General features: G+C 34.7%; 2 protein-coding genes across 2 annotated transcripts; one reads left to right on the forward strand and one right to left on the reverse strand.

Annotated features, from left to right (window-relative positions):
• Positions 1-1,285: 1,285 nt before the first annotated feature.
• LOC120163742 (succinate--CoA ligase [ADP-forming] subunit alpha, mitochondrial-like) lies at positions 1,286-5,202 on the reverse strand. Its single transcript, XM_039173587.1, has 7 exons — positions 4,903-5,202; positions 4,385-4,594; positions 3,931-4,101; positions 3,187-3,310; positions 2,829-2,890; positions 1,780-1,861; positions 1,286-1,458 (listed from the first exon to the last, which is right to left on the reverse strand). Exons 1-7 carry the CDS (start codon positions 5,110-5,112, stop codon positions 1,319-1,321), a joined length of 999 nt encoding a protein of 332 aa, XP_039029518.1. The 5' UTR covers positions 5,113-5,202; the 3' UTR covers positions 1,286-1,318.
• Positions 5,203-16,721: 11,519 nt separating this feature from the next.
• On the forward strand, positions 16,722-17,846 carry LOC120163672 (receptor-like protein 43). The gene is made up of 3 exons (XM_039173547.1): positions 16,722-16,788; positions 16,890-17,187; positions 17,276-17,846. The coding sequence occupies exons 1-3, from the start codon at positions 16,722-16,724 to the stop codon at positions 17,844-17,846; spliced, it is 936 nt and encodes a 311-aa protein (XP_039029478.1).
• The last annotated feature ends 332 nt before the right edge of the window (positions 17,847-18,178 follow it).

Here is an 18,178-nt window from a genome sequence, read left to right on the forward strand (position 1 = left end):
CGCCACGCCCAATACAAATACTCGAATACTAATACAGCACTGTTCCTCAGTAAAGTACAACATTCATCCCTCTATTTTCTTTTCACTCCTATTTGATCATTAAAATTTTAAAATTTTTAATTTAACCATTACATTTTTTAATTATTTCTTATTTTAACCTCTTAACTTATTTTATTTAATAATTTTCTATGATATAATATTTTTATTATTAATTTATTAGTATTTATATTATAAATTAGCTTACCCTTATTCTCATATGTAATAGGGTAAGGGGAGGTAGGATAGTAGACTGCGCCAACGCCAGGTTGAGAGCAGCTTCCGTAGGAGACATCCAAATTATAAAATGTCCTCCGTGTGACTCGATCCCATGACCCCAAGGTTAAAAAAAACATTATGCTCTACCAACTGAGTTAGATGGTCATTTCAATATTTATATTATATAAGATTAAAATAAATTTAAAAACCCTAGATTAAACCCTAAACCCCAAATGACAAACCATCACATTATTCTCACCCTCGATGAACTCTTTTTTCATCACGCATCTGGTTTTCGATAATGGCATTGAAGCTTTGCACTACTAGAATCGGAGGATTTCAAATCCCCTTTCTAACGCTAACTATGTCGATTTCTCATCTGATCTGATTCAAATTCGAACCATGAAATCTTCATGCCCTAATCATATTATTTTATTTAAAAAAAAACTAAAAGCCAATTCTTAAGCACCAACTCAAAAATTCAGATTGTCACCTAAAGCGTATTTTGCACGCCCTTTGGATTGACTGATACAAGTTATTTTGACTAATATTTGTTTCGATAAAGTATTATGTTTTTGTGTGGATATACGATAACAATTGACTACATTTTAACCAGTTGAAGCTTTTAGGGTTTTAAAAATAGTGATTGTCATTTGATGTTTGCTATATTATGAATTGTTAGTCAAGTTGGTCAGAAGTTTCATAAAATATATAGTTAAGACCATTATTTTCATAATTATGTATAATTAAGAATATTATTTTTCATCCCATTTGTACATTTTTTTATTTTTTACTGATAATAATCCTAATCATTATTAATTAAGTTAAAATAAAAATTTTACATTTGTTTTTGTTTTCTAATCAATAATTCAAGCTGATAGAATAAACTTAAAAGCGAAACCTTTTCTTCTGCCAAATGATGGTTTCACTGAGGAAGGGTACAAGATTTTCCCTCATTTTCAGTATAAAACAATTTCGGACAAAAAACAATGGAAATATATGAAATATGTCAACCAAAATGAAACTTATTATGGTTAAAAAGAAGAAGAATGGGGTGGGGTGGCTAATTCAGGAGACCTCTTTGCTTGAAAACATCATGCATCGCTGCACCAATCTTTGCAGGTGATTCAACAACCGTCACTCCAGCTTCCCTTAGTGTCTTGATTTTGTCCTGAGCCGTGCCCTTTCCCCCTGATACTATAGCTGTTTGTACAAACACACACCATTTCAGAGCAAGAATGGCTATATTGTTTCCACACACAAAAATATCCCACTATCACGGTCGTATCAAAACCAGACCGGATTGGTTGAACCGAGAACTGGTTGGTGGTTCAACCATACAAGTTGAAGTGAATAATTACAGAACCACCCAAAATAGGTTAAGAAAAAACCCAGAAAGAGTTTTCAACAAAGATCTAATTTTTCTTTCAACCATGCTCACAATAGTCAATTTCAATGGTATATCCTCTCAACTTCAATACATACATACATACATCAAGAACAAAGATGGAAGCAATGTCTTACCTCCTGCATGACCCATACGTCGCCCCGGAGGAGCAGTAAGTCCAGCAATGAAGGCAACAATGGGCTTTTCAGTCCCACTTTCCTGTTTCATTTATAAAACAAAATCAGATGTTAAATCCATTTTTAGTAATATGCAAGTGCAGTCAAAATGAGATAAAAGAAGGTTCGATATTACTATCATATTGCTATATGAAAAAAGAAAATAAATTCAAGCATTTCTATCATATCTATGCACGTAAATTAACAAAAAAGAAGCAAAGAGAAACACCAATTCATCATAAGTTCATAGAAGCACAAACAAGGACCACAATGCTAGAGGGGCTGAATTAATTCACCATATGCGTATATATGAGCACAAACTAATTTCATTTGTAGATCCAAGGATCATATTATAAGAGATCCAATCACATAAATAACAAACGGGTCTCAAACATAAAGTGTAAGATGCAGTCCAAGGTATAACATAGCCATAAGTTACAGTCAAGAAATTTTACCAGTGAAACATATACCAGATTCCCACAATATAGCAAACCATAAACCTATACTTAAACTCTAAAGGGCTCTATATTTGCTCTAGATATTTATAGTTTCCTATTTTATTCCAAGCTAGATTTTTCTGTTTATGTTTCTTTTACCCAAAGGTAATTTATTTTTTTCCAAGGAGGTAGATTAAGGTCACCATGAGTTCTTTAAGAGAAATAGACCTCATAAAAACAAACTCCCAATCCTACCACTATTTACATGTTATCATCAGTGCAAAATAGGGCTGTTGCTAAAATATAATTCCGTGTAATTATATAAAATGTGAATTTTAACCCAATTGAGGAGTAGAGAAGCCTATTCTAGAAGTTACTGAAGTGTACATAAGTATAAATTATAAAGCGACTCTTACAAAATATATTTGATCTTACTATTAACTAAGCGAGTATCTGCATGGAAGTCTACTATTTATTACCCCACATATGTAACACAAGCAATTAGTAAATACTTTCATCAGTCTCTGGAACAAGGAGCCCTTTAGTTCATTCATTTTGAAGTATGAATATTACCTTTATCAATGCAGCAGCATCTTCTTCCGCTGTGCCTCCGATCTCACCAATTAGAATGATACCTGAATGAAATTGCAAAAATCAGAAAGTAGGCATTCCATTTCGGCAACCAGTTAAAGAGTTTTTCACAATAGTAACTTACACCAAGTACAAAGCGAAAAGTAACGAGTAAATGGGACAAAATGAAAACAACAAATGATGGAAACAAGGCAATAAATGTAGAATTAAATATGGTTTGGACATAAACTATGCCAAACCATGATAGACAAGATACAGTCACACAGTAATAAAGAAATTTTAATCCAATATGTACTGTAGAACTAACAACTCAGATAATACTAAATTAGGAAAATGTTACCTTCTGTCTGAGGATCAGCAAGGAATTTTGTCACACAATCAACGAAGTTGGTCCCATTAAAAGGATCCCCACCCATTCCTACACAGGTGGATTGCCCCAGACCAACTGCAGTTGTTTGAAAAACCTACAAGATAAATTAACAAAGACTTATATTGAAAATTATTACCGGGGAGTATTTTTCATCGGAATATAGAAAACAGAATTAGTTTAGTGTAACCCCGTTTTGTGTGATTTTCTTGAGTTCTATGACGATTCAAATATGAAAACTATGAATCTATGTATATATACCTACTGAAGGATAGGGCAGATTAACTTAGGTATCAAAGAAATTTTCATAGGGTTAATTCTATTCACACTTTTCAACAACTTCCATCAAATCAAATTGAAAACTAGAAAACTTTCGTCTTTGACATTTATTCTTCACTGAATAGGAAAAAAAAAGTTATGTGAGAATTACTTCACGTTTTCTGTAACACAAATAAATATCTTAAAAGGACAAGACCATGCGGTTAAAACAGAGACGCTAAAAATACAGAGATATCAAAAGCTCTGCCAGAAGGGCAAAATCTCATCTTCAAAATGTCTTGAGAAATGGGTTAGGTAGTTTAGGGGGGGGAACATGTGGTGATGTATAATCAGACATAATAATACTGAGGGTGATTACTGACTAGTATGAACAAATATGAGAATAAGAAAGTGATATAGGGAACACAGAAATTAGATGTATCCAATATAAGATCTTACAGCTTCATATGTTAAAGTGCCAGATCGAGAAACAATTCCTATGCGACCAGGTTTGTGAATATATCCAGGCATAATTCCAATCTTACACTCTCCGGGTTTAATGATGCCAGGGCAATTTGGACCAATTAGCCTGGTTTTTGATTGCTGATTAAGGGCAGCCTTGACACGGACCTGCAGTACAAAGATATCAGCTTTTATATGAAAAAATGATCAGAACTCATTTCCAAATCACAACTCCAAAGGTATAAATTGCGGCTTGAGTCACAGGCAGCCCACAGGATCATATTGCAGTCACACTCTTGGAAGTGCACATAACGCAAATAAGCATACTGGGATAACTTCTAAAAAGAAAACCACAATACAAATTCATTTCCAGAAATAAAGAAGCAGTGCTACAAATTTAGACACACGTGAAAAAATAGCTTTCATTCCAAGGTTTCTTTGATTCATTTACCATGTCATGTTGAGGAATTCCTTCCGTGATACAAACAACAAGATCCAGTTCAGCTTCCATAGCCTCCATGATAGCAGCCGCAGCAAAAGGTGGAGGAACATAGATGACAGAAGCATTGGCCTTGGTTTCAGCTTTTGCTTCAGCAACTGAGTTGTAAACAGGAAGCCCTAAGTGCTCTGTGCCACCCTTCTTTGGTGTAACTCCACCAACCTATCAAAAGAAAAATGAGATAAAACCAAGGACTAATAAGAAGCATTTGATCATTTCCAGAATATGTAAAGACGTAATGGAAATTGTAACATTATGATATGCAAAATTTAACATAATATCTTACAAAACTAACTTAAACCCAATTCCTAGACATGTATAAACAAATCATTTAAAGCTCTCACTTTCCAGGATTTTCTCGATACCCAAGTATTGCAGTGAAGAAAATAGACCCATTAATCAAATCCACGAAAAAGGGAAAAAATTCCATGAAAAATAAGAGATAAAAGTTAGATACGGATTTGACATACCATCTTAGTGCCATATTCGATGGCTTGCTCGGTGTGGAAAGTTCCATTCTTTCCGGTTATGCCTTGGCAAATAACACGAGTATTCTTGTCTACGAAAACCGCCGGCTGAGGCGCTTGAGCCGCCGAGAAAGCGCGTGACTGGGTCAGAAAATGAGAAGTGGATATCTGGGAAGATAAAGATCGAATGAGTCGTGAGGCTTGTTTAGCCATTGCTGCTGCTATTGATTCAGTATTGAATCTCCTTTGCGTCTCTCGCCGTATAAACAAAGAAGAAGAAGAAGAAAAGTATACTCCGATCGAATATTAATCCGTGAGAAATCGAAAGCCCTCCTCTATATTGGTTTACTTTTGGACTTGTCAAATTACAGTTCGAATACACATTTCATTAACCCAAATTCTAGGGTGGAAAAAATTAGGGAAACTACACCAACAATCACTAAAGTTAGAATAAGTTTTTCTTCTCACCACTGAAATTTTAAAAATTACAAAATAACTACTAATATTATCGTTTTTCTAACAAAATAATCACTCAACTATTAACGCACATTAACAAAATAAGTTAGAGAGATGATTTGACACATTTTGAATCCTCAAGAAAAATAAAAATAAACACACATAAATTCTGTAAAAAAAATAATAATCTTTCCCAATATACCTTAAAGCCTCTCACCTCCCCTTCTTCACTCAACCAGCCATTATGGGTTGACGAAACTTCAACTAAACGATGCGACTTATCCACTAGAGAAGGGAAGGATTGATGCTACTACCGATACATAGTACCGAGTAAGCCATATCGAGCTAACCTTTTCTTCGCAGTCTTACTTGATGGCTTTTTCTCTATAAACCTAATAACAGTTCATTCTTGTTTTGATATGCCTCTTCTTGCTTATGCTGACGTGGATTGGGTGCCTGCTCGGATAAAGATCATTCCACTACTAATAACTAGCATTCAAAAGGAATGCTATAAGTGATTGGAGAGCAATTGATATAAGGTACTCATACCTTAATTGATTGTGGATCTAGGAAGGAAGCAAAACAACCTACATAAGTGAATGGCTCAAATAGATGGCTTGGTAGTTGATGTAAAGGTGAAATGGAGGGCTATTTATGTTATGAAATTGGTAGCATAAGTATGTTGATATGGCTATGGTATGGCTTATGAAAGAAATGATGGTTGGTAAGGATAGTATCTTAGAAAGACCAAGGAAGAACCAATGCTACAATGAGAAATGACCCAGCCTTACAAATCTCTCTAAGGGATGATACAAAAGGACTTGGGCCCACTATCTATAAAGAGATAGGAACCACAATTATCAATGGAATAGAGGTTGACGTCACAAGTAAGAACTTACTTGATAAGTCGATAAAAGTCACAATGACTTGAGAAAAGAGAATAATCTCACTTTAATTAATAAGAAATGTGTGTTTACAAATGAATAGGACTAACCTATTTATAGAAAACGAAGGGACATGGCCGAATAGATACATGGTGGTTCGTCCAGCCCTTGTGTCCCTTTAAAATGACATAATTAATTAATTACATACATGAATAAAAAGGTATAATGATTCGGCTGAATATAGGGGGCATGTCTCTTGGTCGAATGGTGTTTGAACCCCTTTAAGTTGGAGCCAAAGTGAACGGATAAGTGCCTTGGTCGAATGGTGAAGTCCCTTGGTGTTTGGCGCGCATAGGAGGGTCACACGCTTTGTACACACTTGTTGATCGCATGGGCGTGCACATGGGAGTCTTAGGGATGCTTATGGTGCAACCTTGTGAATGGGATGAAGGCTGGTCATGTGCATCTCCTTGGGCATGTGTGAGTCCTCCCCCAAGCTAGCATAGGCGTGCATGTAGCTAGCAAGCAAGTGAGCTGTTATGAATTATTGTTCCAGCCGAGTTCTCCTTGGTTACTTAGCATCTCTTCTAGCTACCTTCAGCTAGTCACTTGGTCAAGTTTATCAACTTAGTTTTAAATAGTCCACCTAGCTGAGGTTAGCTAGGCTTGAGCTCCTCCAGCTGATTTGAGTTTTCCATTATGTGCCATGAGCTGCCATGAAGCTTGTGAGCTGCATATGAATTCCAAGTACTCATACAAGCTGCCCCAATGTGTGTCTTGCTTCCATGTACCTATATGTGCAAAGAAAATAAGGTAAATCAAAGGAAATGAGCTGAAATGAATCAAATACCTTACTGTCGTGCATGTTTATGACCTTATGAGCTATGAATGCATTTCATGAACTAAGAATTATATGATAAAACATATGTGAGCTAATGTAAACATAACATGGGCTAAAATAACATGACATGAGCTAATGAATGAATGAATACATGCTTCCATGATACGTAAATGATATGCAAACATAATAAATGAATCTAAAACATATGTAAAACATATTATAAAGCTAATTAAAGATGTGGAAACATATGTTATGCATGAAAATCATATAGTATGCAAGTGAATGATAATATATGATTATTCACGCATAGTTTAAGGAGCAAAAGCATGCTTATAACATTAAGTGATGCATATAGAAGATAATAAAGGATAAAGTAAGGAAGAACTCCCTTAGAATCAGTTTTGAAGAACATCCATGGTGTGATCAAGTCATGGAGAAAGTTGGAGCTAGTTTTGACCATATCATCATCCCCTTCTTTTAGGCGATTTATCCTCAAATCTAAGTAGTTTCTCTTTAAAGACCTTCTTGATGTAGGAAGGATTAAATCCTTGTGATTTCCTCCAATAGATGATTCACATGAAATGTTCAACCTCTTGGCTTCAAATCTTGTAACTTCACGTCATTTTATGAGAGGACACAATGTTTGGGAACCATCACATGTCCTTTGAACGGGAGAGACATATCCCTTCACGAACCAACTTGATCCTTTTTCTTTATACTTTGAATCATCACAATGCTTGCAAATGACCTCTATCTCTTCAATTCCTCCTTTTAATTCACCATGCTTGTTGGTGAAAAGGTTTGTCTCTTGGTTGGAGTCATCACATCGCTTGGTGAAGATAATTGTTCTTTGAATGACTCATTGGTGCTGATTTAAATGATCATGCCATTTCACCTTTGTGCCTCTCCAAATGATTGCCTTTAAGGTTGGTAGGATTTCACCATAAGGATGAAACAAGTTGTTGAAAAACAAATCAAAGTTAGTAAATGAAAAACTATTAACAAGATGAATGGAAATAGCAAACCATGGAGGATGTTTAATGGGTGTTGGTTGCTTGATGATGGAAAACTCCATTGGTTGCTGAATTCTCTTCAATAGTTGTAATGTACTTGGAGTATCAATGATCCCAACTCTTGGCACTTCAAGTGATACATCTTTTTGAACTTCAAGTGGCATAATTGTTTGAACGTCAAAGGACATGTCTTGTGGATCACCAAAGGTCACAACTATTGGTTCTTCAAAAGACATATTTCTTGAATATTCAACTTGAAGTGACATGTCTCTTGGATTGTCCTGCAAAATACAAGAAAGAATAGGAGTAGTATTAGATAAAATTTGTTCTTCACCCTCATTTTCCTTTTTCTCTTTGCTCCCAGATTCAATCCTTTCAATTTCTCATTTTCAATTCTCTCCACTCTTATTTGTTTCTCATGTAAAACTCCTATTTCAACTTTCTTCATGGCTTTAGTTTTCTCTCTTTCCTCTATACGTGACTTAAGGGACTCATGAACTTGATTTGGACGCATAGGTGCCAACGTGATCTTGCTCCTTGGTGTTGGAATGAATACTCGTTGGAAAATCCATTGTGAGTAGCCTTCTTATCAAATTGTCAATAACGTCCTATGATAATGTGGCTTGCACTCACTGGCACCACATCATAAAGAACTTCATCCTTGTATCTTCCAATGGAGAAAGGAACAACTACTTGTTTGGTAACCTTGGCTTCTCCCACATCATTGAGCCAATGCAATTTGTAGGGTGAGGATGCTTTGAAGTCTTTAGGCCCAACTTCTCCACCATGTGAGTGCTTGCTACATTTTTACAACTTCCTTCGTCTATGATCATTATGCAGACTTTATTTTCCACATGACATTTGGTATAGAAAATATTATCTCTTTGTTTAGCTTCTTGACTTTGAATGTTCAAAGTCTTTTTAACTGCAAATATGCTGGATGGAAGAGACATGTTAGCAATTAAAGAAAAAGGAAATGTGTAAAAAACCTTACCAAATATTACTCTCACAAAGCCTCACGAGTTCACTCCAAGGAAACTTGAATGTCACTCAATCCGCTCGTGTTTGCACTCTAAGACTTCAAGGTTTTTACTAGTCCTCTTCTAGTCTCCCACGCTCAGACCTTTTTCCTCTCAATCTCTTTGTCTCGAGTTCTAAGTAACTTTACTCAAAACTATACCAAGCAATGCATACTTGTTGTATGTCGGCTGCAAATGGTTAATAGGTATGGAATAGCAAAATATAATGTAATAGTGTTGGGATTTTTGGAAGCTCGAATCGACAACTGGAACGGTTTACAAAGAGGGGTCGGAACGGTTTTGTGTTTAGGGAGTAAGGAGATTGAAAGATAGAGAATTGCACAGCGATTTATAGTGGTTCGACTTTCTCAACCAAAGTCTACGTCCACTACCTTAGCTCCTCACCAAGGATTTTCCGACAAATTCACTAATTTGTTCTTTCTTTTGAGGATAAAGAGTAATCTTACAAACTCCCTAGTTTTTTCGGGCTAAACTAGAACCTTTCCCTAGCTTTTACACGAGCTAAACCAGAACCTTTCCCCTTTACAAAATGATAAGAAATGTAAACAAGAAAACCTCTCTAAGGTAGGTGTTTACAAGAATTAAGCTCCAAAGAACAAAATATTTACAAGAGAAAGATGAAATAAAATTGAAAAACTCTTTTCTTGTGTTTGATTGCTTGGATAGTTGTTCTCTTACTTCTTCAAGTGTCCTTAGCTTATATTTATAGCTTGGAATGTGTTTGAAGTCGTATATAGTCGTTGGGGATGTTTTGGAGTCGTATGGGGATGAGAAACAATTAATAAAACAGCTTGGAGCGTGGGGGGAATCGGTACCCCCTCATGGGGAATCGGTTCCCTAAGTGAAATCTGTTTTTGACCGTTAGACAGGGGGGAATCGATACCCCTTGGGGGGAATCTGTTCCCCCTGGGGGGGAATCGGTTCCCCTAGGCAATCTGATTTTTCTTGAAACCCTTTAAAAAGAAAATATTTTTGGCTCGATTAAGGCTCGAAATACTTTGTAAAATTGTTTTAAAATAGTTAAGTATAAAACACAATTTTACACTTTAGTAAGGATTAAAATGAACTTTGAAAGACTTGGAGTAATATTTTGATATTTGAATAATTATATCGAATATACTTTGAAAATCATTTGCAAAATCTTAAAATTCATTTGTTATATCGAAACATCAAAATGTTTTCAACAAATAGGGTGGATTGGAAATAAGAAAGAAAAGAATAAAATGGTTACTTACACAAAGTCACTTCACAACATTTCTATCATTACAATCAATTTGAAATTCTTACTTGACTTGCTTGGTGATGAACTTGTTGTTTGTGCTTTCAACTTTTGTACATTTGTTTTCTTTTTCCTTTTTGTTTTCTTTTTTGAATGCTTACAATTCTTTGGTGATTTTTTATTTTCTTCACTTGCACTTCTTTTTGTATTTTGTTGTTGTTATTGCATGTTGCTTCTTCCACCAAAGCTCTGATACCACTAGATGTAAGGTACTCCTACCTTAATTGATTGTGAATCTAGGAAGGAAGCAAAACAACATGTATAAGTGAATGGATCAAATAGATTGCTTGGTAGTTGATGTAAAGGTCAAATGGAGGGCTATTTATATTATGCGATTGGTAGCGAAAATATGTTGATATGGCTATGGTATGGCTTATGAAAAAAATGATGGTTGGTGAGGATAATATATTAGAAAGACCAAGGAAGAACTAGTGCTACAATGAGAAAAGACCCATCCTTACAAATATCTCTAAGGGATGGTAGAAAAGGACTTAGACCCACTATCTATAAAGAGATAGGAACCACAAGTATCAATGGAATAGAGGTTGACTCCACAAGTAAAAACTTAATTGATAAGTCGATAAAAGTCACAAGGACTTGAGAAAAGAGAATAATCTCACTTTAATTAATAAGAAAAGTGTGTTTACAAATTAATAGGACTAGCATATTTATAGAAAATGAAGTGACATTGTCGAATGGATACATAGTGGGTCGGTCAGCCCTTGTGTCCTTTTAAAATGACATAATTAATTAATTACACGCATGAATAAAAAGGTATAATAATTCGGCTGAATGTAGGGAGCATGTCTCTTGGCCGAATGGTGTTTGAACCCCTTTAAGTTGGCACTAAAGTGAATAGATAGGTGCCTTGGACGAATGGTGAAGTCCCTTGGTGTTTGGCGCGCATAGGATGGTCACACGCTTTGAACACACTTGTTGATCACATGGATGTGCACATGGGAGTCTTAGGGATGCTTATGGTGCAGCCTTGTGCACGGGATGAAGGTTGGTCATGTGTGAGTCCTCCCCCAAGCTAGATAGGCGTGCATGTAGCTAGCAAGCAAGTGAGCTATTATGAATTATTGTTCCAGCCGAGTTCTCCTTGGTTACATAGTATCTCTTATAGCTACCTTCAGCTAGTCACTTGGTCAATTTTTTCAACTTAGCTTCAAATAATCCACCTAGCTGAGTTTAGCTAACCTTGACCTCCTCAAGCTGATTTGAGCTTTCCATTGTGTGCCATGAGCTGCCATGAAGCTTGTGAACTAATTGTGAGCTGCATATGAATTCCAAGTACTCATACAAGCTACCCCAATGTGTGCCTTGCTTCCATGTACCTATATGTGCAAAGGAAACAAGGTAAATCAAAGGAAATGAGCTGGAATGAATCAAATACCTTGATGTCGTGCATGTTTATGACCTTATGAGCTATGAATGCATGTCATGAGCTAAGAACTATATGATAAAACATATGTAAGCTAATGCAACCATAACATGGGATAAAATAACATGACATGAGCTAATGAATGAATGAATACATGCTGCCATGATATGTAAATGATATGCAAACATAATAAATGAATCTAAAACATATGTAAAACATAATATAAAGCTAAGTAAAGATATGGAAACATATGTTATGCATGAAAATCATATAGTATGCAAGTGAATGATAACATATGATTATTCAAGCATAGTTTAAGGAGCAAAAGCATACCTATAACATTAAGTGATGCATATAGAAGATAATAAAGGATAAAGTAAGGAAGAACTCCCTTAGAATCATCTTTGAAGAACATCCATGGTGTGATCAAGTCATGGAGAAAGTTGGAGCTAGTTTGGATCATATCAACAAAGCTCTTACTTTGCAGAGAGTTTTTAGAGCAACCAATCTCTCAGCATGGAAAAATACCCTTTGACTTCAGGTGGTAATTAGAAATGGGTTGATTTGATGTGTCGTAGATAGAATGGCCTTTGATCGGCCCCTTTCTAAATTGTATGGACAGATCATCAAATCTAATTCATTTATTATTGACATGACAACACATAGCGTTTTTACCCAAAAATCACTCAAATATTATAATATTATATGTCATACATTATTTTTTTCAAAATTTTCTGATTTAACACCTTTTCTGATAAGGCGCGTCGTGAAACACGTCTTTGCTTAGGTCAATCAAAGGTGTGTTCCCTAAAACGTGCATTCCAGGGGAAATATTGACATGGCACTACATGGGAAGGCACGTTTCAAGGTGCACGCCTTCCAGGGTCCACGTCAAATTCCCCAAAAAGTATTTTAAAAAATATGCTTTAAAAAATTGAAAAAATAAACAATAGGAACAAACATCCTAATTTAATACATATCAATTTCATGAGTTAAGAGCTTAATGTGGTTAGTTTATATAGCCATATTATAGTGTTTAGGTTATGTTTCTTACAATGTGGGATAAAAGTTAAAAAGTATATTTCTTAACTTTTTTTATCTCTATATCTAATGAATCTACTTATACACTATTATTAAATTACATCATGTTAATCTTTTTTACACCTAAACAAAGGCACGTTTCACGTAACACATTTTATCAGAAAGGGTGCTAGATCGATGAAATTTGGAGAAACGATGTATGATAGGTAATATTATAATATTTAAGTGATTTTTGGGTAGAAACACCACAACCCACAATCAAAGAATTTCAGTGAAAAATGAATTTTTTATATTTGCATCGTCGTATCAAGAACACCTCCAGCCATGACACATCTTCTATTAAGAAATGATTTTTTTTTCTTTTCCTCTAGCTTTATAAAAGTAGTCGCACAGTGAAGTCACAATGTCTCGTTCAATTTTCAAAGGTGAACAACGAGTTAGCGAAAGAAGGGAAGCTCTACATAAGGAGAGGAAGCTTAGAGTAGGGGAAGATGCTTAATTACCAGCAGCAAGAAACAAATTTCACAACCGTAGGGAGTCCTTTACCAAGTAAGACTGCATGATCTTTTTTACTATATTTTATATGGTGATATAAACATGGTTCGACTACTAAATTAGATTACGAGACAGTGTATTAAATACATAATTTTATGTTATATATTGTTGATAAAATATAGATTATAATGGACGTGAACGATTCAACCTTTTAAATATATTCAAAAAGTCACAATCGGTGTTTTAAATAAGTTAAGAAAGAAGATAAATATTAAATTGATTGAAAGAGTGAGAATTTAAGTTACTTGTGGGTCAGTAATGTAAGTATAATCATTATATAATAAATTTAATTGATGATAGAATTGACAACCATAATTTTAGATAATTATATAAGGGATAATAAATTCCAAAGACTTCAATATGTGAATGATAGTTAAGGGAGATACAAATAATGGAAAAATGGAAGAAACATAACAGACATATTGTCACATCCAAAAGTTAGGATTAAATTGGAGTACTTGTAGAATTTATGCGCTTTTTAATGAGCACTCAAGAATGTAGGGACTAATGACATAATTAACCCATAAGTTTAGGTTAAAACTAAATCCTTCCATTTTTTTTCTGATTGTGCAAACCTTCCCAACCTTTTCTCTCAACTACTCTTATGTCATTCTTGTATGGTATCAATTTGTCGTCGTTTCCTTTGACCATGAAGTACACCAACATTGTTATTGTCTTTGTCTCGTCTCTGTCGTTCATCCAATACCCTTAGTTTCGCCGTTAGCAAAACGGGAAGAGGAAACATTCGGTTTTTACAAAAAAACCCATTTCTATCATTCTTTTCTAGAAAATAATATTTGTAAATGACTCCTCATGCCTTAAAACATAATTCTGGAAAATTTCATTCAATCCCGACCATCAAAGGGGTCTTCAAGTACCACATGTGTTGTCGCCGCACGTGTGACAGTTCTAGCAGTTCAAAATTGTTGAATTGATTGACTGAAATGGCTGGTTGAACTAGCTGGCAGAATCAATTAACTGAATCGACTGACTGAACTGGCTGACTAAACCGATTAACCGAACCACTGGCTGAACTAGTTTGACCACTGACCATTGACCGTAGATTTTGATTGTTGACCATTGTCTTTATGTTTTTCGACGTCCTGAGCTCGTTTTCATAGTCTATTTTGTCAAATTCTAACTCGAAAGTCTCATTTTGCGTCATTTAATGCTTTAAGTTACAATTGTATCAATAAATTTGATTCTAAAGGTGAACACATGTCTTCGTATTGCTCTTCGATAGATCCCGACCACTCTCACTCAACTCAATTTGATTCTGCATGTGCAACATGAGATATGCGTAAGTGTTGTTTAGTGAATTAATAGTTTATTTCTATTAGATATATTGTTTTAGTACTCACATTGTACTATGTTGTTATTAGGTTCTTATTTCGCAAGACCTAGTTTTATCAACCGTGAGAAGCGTAACTCTTAACTGGTGTTATTTAGCTGATATAAGTATGTCCCTTTACCTTTATTAAATGATTTTTTTCCATGTTATTTTTAGTTGACACATTGTTATTGGATCGCCTAAATGTGTATTGACTATTAATTATGCTATTATATTATATGATTTTATTTGTAGGATGTTCGTATTCTCGTTATGTTTATCAATGACATGTTCAATTTCTTATTATAGTTGTATTATTTTTAATTTATATATTGATGTATTTATGTCATTTGCTTGGGATCATCTAAGGAATGCAATATCCCCCATTTTGTTTATGTTTGGGATCCTTTACGGATGGCAACATCCTTATCTTGTTTTTGTTTGGGATCTTTTACGAAGCGCTATATCCCTATCCTGACTTTTGTATTCTGTTTTAGGTACTTCTTCGAAGGGTAACATACTTATATTTATTAGCAACGAAGGTGAGGTTGTGTGAATTTTCTGTTATAATATTTCGATAATGGATAATTGATTTATTACAACCTAAGTTTTTATTTGTATTTTATGTCATGTCAATATTATTCATGATTTGTTATCAATACTTGTTGCACTTAGAGGAGACATTTTAGTTTTCATATCTTTTTAGTTTCTATCTTTTTATATCCCTCCGACCTTTAGGGTTTTGATTGGCACTTAGAAGATCAACTAGTAGCATGTTTTCTTTGATATTGTATTGACATTTTTAGACTATACTTTTATTTTTTTCATTCTCTCTATATATCTATATTGGGTTTATGGGTATTATACTTTATCGATTTTGGACTTTAATCTCGGTTTGTGTTACTTTTGAAAAACATTTAGTTTTCATGCTATACTCTGAAACAATTTTAGGATGTGACATCCATCAATAAACTCAAAATTTTTTATTATCTCTGTTAATTCAAATTATTATGATCTCTGAGATTTGATCATAGTGTCTAGACAAAATCTAAGGGTTACATTTAATGGTATTAGAGCACAAATTTAACTCTCAAACTTTGTTACCTGTAAAATTTATACCATTTTTAAAAATAAATTTTGTATGCATCAAAAATATTTTTGGTCTAGAAAATATTTTCTAAAATATATTTTGAGTATGGATTTTGGTAATGATTTATATGAGATTTATATATGAGTTATTTTTTATTCGAGACTCCAGTACTAGATCTCAAACTCAGTAGATACTATGTCACCCCATATATATTTTGGTTCGAGCTGTGATTATGTTTTGTGATATGAAACTTGTATGTTTGATTGCACTTTAAAGATACACTAAGCTTAATAGCTTAAACCCCTTTAGTTCTCTTTCAGATGATCAGATTTAGGCAATCCGTTACTTGGAGGGTTACATAATTTATTTTTCAGAGAAATTGTTATTTTCAGCTTGAACTTTATTCGGGGTTTTCTTTAGTCGGATATTTATTTACGTTCGGAGTTATTATTAGTTATATGATACGTGACACTGTGCATTATTATTTTGGCATTATTTTACGATTGCATTTAATGATTTATTTTATTACTTCTATTATTTTAGACACTTCTTTGAAATCAATAAATGTAAGAGGTATTTTCAATTAGTTTTTATTTAATTGTGATTTTCTTTAGTACACAAGTTTAAGTAGGTCCTCATCCATTGCTTTTAGGTTGATTAAAGAGGGCTACATTTGTGTTACCGGAGTTTTTAATTTACATTTTATGTCATATAATATTTTTTATGATTTGTTATCAATATTGTTGCACTTAAAGAACACAGTTTCAGCTCCAGCATTTGAATCTCTCTAACAATCAACCCCATGGCCCTTTTCCTGCTTTGCTAATTAGCAACTTAACGAATATCAAGTCACTTTTTCTATCATGTAATGAGTTCAAAAATAAGGTTTCCCTCTGCATATTTGCAAACATGTCGAAGCTGAGTGAATTCGATATTTCCTTCAATTCCTTCAACCATTTGGAAGTTCGAACAGAGAGTCAGCCATTTGCTCACCATCTTTCAGCTTAAATGCTCTGTTTTTACATGGTTGTAACCTCAAGAAAATCTCTCCTTGGCTGCTCCACAATATCACTTCAGAATTATGGCTAGGAGGCAATAACTTGACTGGTCTTTTCCCCTGGAAATTTCAAAACGTTGGCTCAAAGCTTACTGTTCTTGATATTTCTGACAATTTCTTGCATGGGACGTTACCCGGAGATATCGACTTGAATCTTCCACATCCGTGCCATTTAGATCTTTCCAATAATACCTTCAATGGAAGCCTCCCTCCATTCTTTGGGGACCAACTTCAGATGCTGGACTTATCAGACAATCAGTTCCAAGGAGAAATTCCCCATAGCATGATAAGTAATATGAGTTCTCTGCTATATCTGAGGTTATCCGGGAACTATTTTACTGGAGATTTGTTTCTCAAAAACTCAAATTTACCTGAACTAAGATGGCTTTATCTCCACAAAAACCAGTTTTCAGGAACATTCCCATGTGTCCTGTCGAAGAGCATGGAGTCGGAATTTGTTTGACATTCAGAATAACGAGTTTTCAGGTGAGCTTTCATGGTACTTGCCGGTCCTCCCCAAGTTAAAGTATCTACTCCTTGGCGGGAACCGCTTTGAAGGGCAAATACCACGACAAGTTTGCCAAATGAGAGATTTGCATGTTTTAGATGTTACAAGGAAGTGTCTTTCTGGTGAGATTCTTGACTTCGTTGACAACGTTACTTGTTGTACTTGGACGGATAATTCTCAAGGTTTCAACCTTGAGATTGACTACTTGGATAATATTGAGATCTTCAACAAAGGTGCTCTTCTGACTTATTATCGGTTGCCTCCATATCTTAGGGGAACAGATGTCTCTTCGAATAAACTAACAGGTCAAATTCCAATCCAAATGACCCGATTGGAGATGATTCTTTTCCTAAACATGTCGACCAGCCTTCTCACAGGTCAAACACCTTCGTCATTGGCAAACTTGACAGTTCTACAAAGCCTACATCTTTCACACAACAGTCTCTTCGTTACAATACCTCTGAATTAACTGATCTTTCATTTCTCGCGGCTTTTTGTGTACCCTTCAAAAATCTATCAGGCTTGATACCATTGAACCAACAATTCGAAGCATTTTTCAAATGACAACGCAAAGGTCAGATAATAGGTACGAACTTTGCTCTTTTGGTATGTCTTTACTTTTTGTATCAGCATTTTGTTCACAGGTTTAATGAAAAGGAATCAAACATATGTTATGCAGTTACAGTCACTTTTATCATGCATTTGATCATAGTATTATTCATTCTACGATGTGAATTCAAATTATGCTATGGATGAAACAATGCTGTACAAGTTTCATGCCAGTTGCCAAGTAAATCTTGA

This window comes from Hibiscus syriacus, unplaced genomic scaffold (genome assembly GCF_006381635.1).
Source record: "Hibiscus syriacus cultivar Baekdansim isolate YM2019G1 unplaced genomic scaffold, ASM638163v2 tig00111493_pilon, whole genome shotgun sequence".
Taxonomy (NCBI): Eukaryota; Viridiplantae; Streptophyta; class Magnoliopsida; order Malvales; family Malvaceae; genus Hibiscus; species Hibiscus syriacus.

What these genes read in the sequence shown, in the direction of transcription:
- LOC120163742 (XM_039173587.1), bottom strand. Translation starts at nt 5,112, where the DNA reads ATGGCTAAACAAGCCTCACGACTCATTCGATCTTTATCTTCCCAGATA. An exon ending in TCGAATATGGCACTAAGATG is followed by an intron (nt 4,595 to 4,902) that starts GTATGTCAAATC and finishes TTCTTTTGATAG; the next exon opens with GTTGGTGGAGTTACACCAAA. An exon ending in ACGTATGGGTCATGCAGGAG is followed by an intron (nt 1,459 to 1,779) that starts GTAAGACATTGC and finishes TTGTACAAACAG; the next exon opens with CTATAGTATCAGGGGGAAAG.
- LOC120163672 (XM_039173547.1), top strand. Translation starts at nt 16,722, where the DNA reads ATGTCGAAGCTGAGTGAATTCGATATTTCCTTCAATTCCTTCAACCAT. An exon ending in TTTGGAAGTTCGAACAGAGA is followed by an intron (nt 16,789 to 16,889) that starts GTCAGCCATTTG and finishes ATATCACTTCAG; the next exon opens with AATTATGGCTAGGAGGCAAT. An exon ending in AGTTCTCTGCTATATCTGAG is followed by an intron (nt 17,188 to 17,275) that starts GTTATCCGGGAA and finishes CACAAAAACCAG; the next exon opens with TTTTCAGGAACATTCCCATG.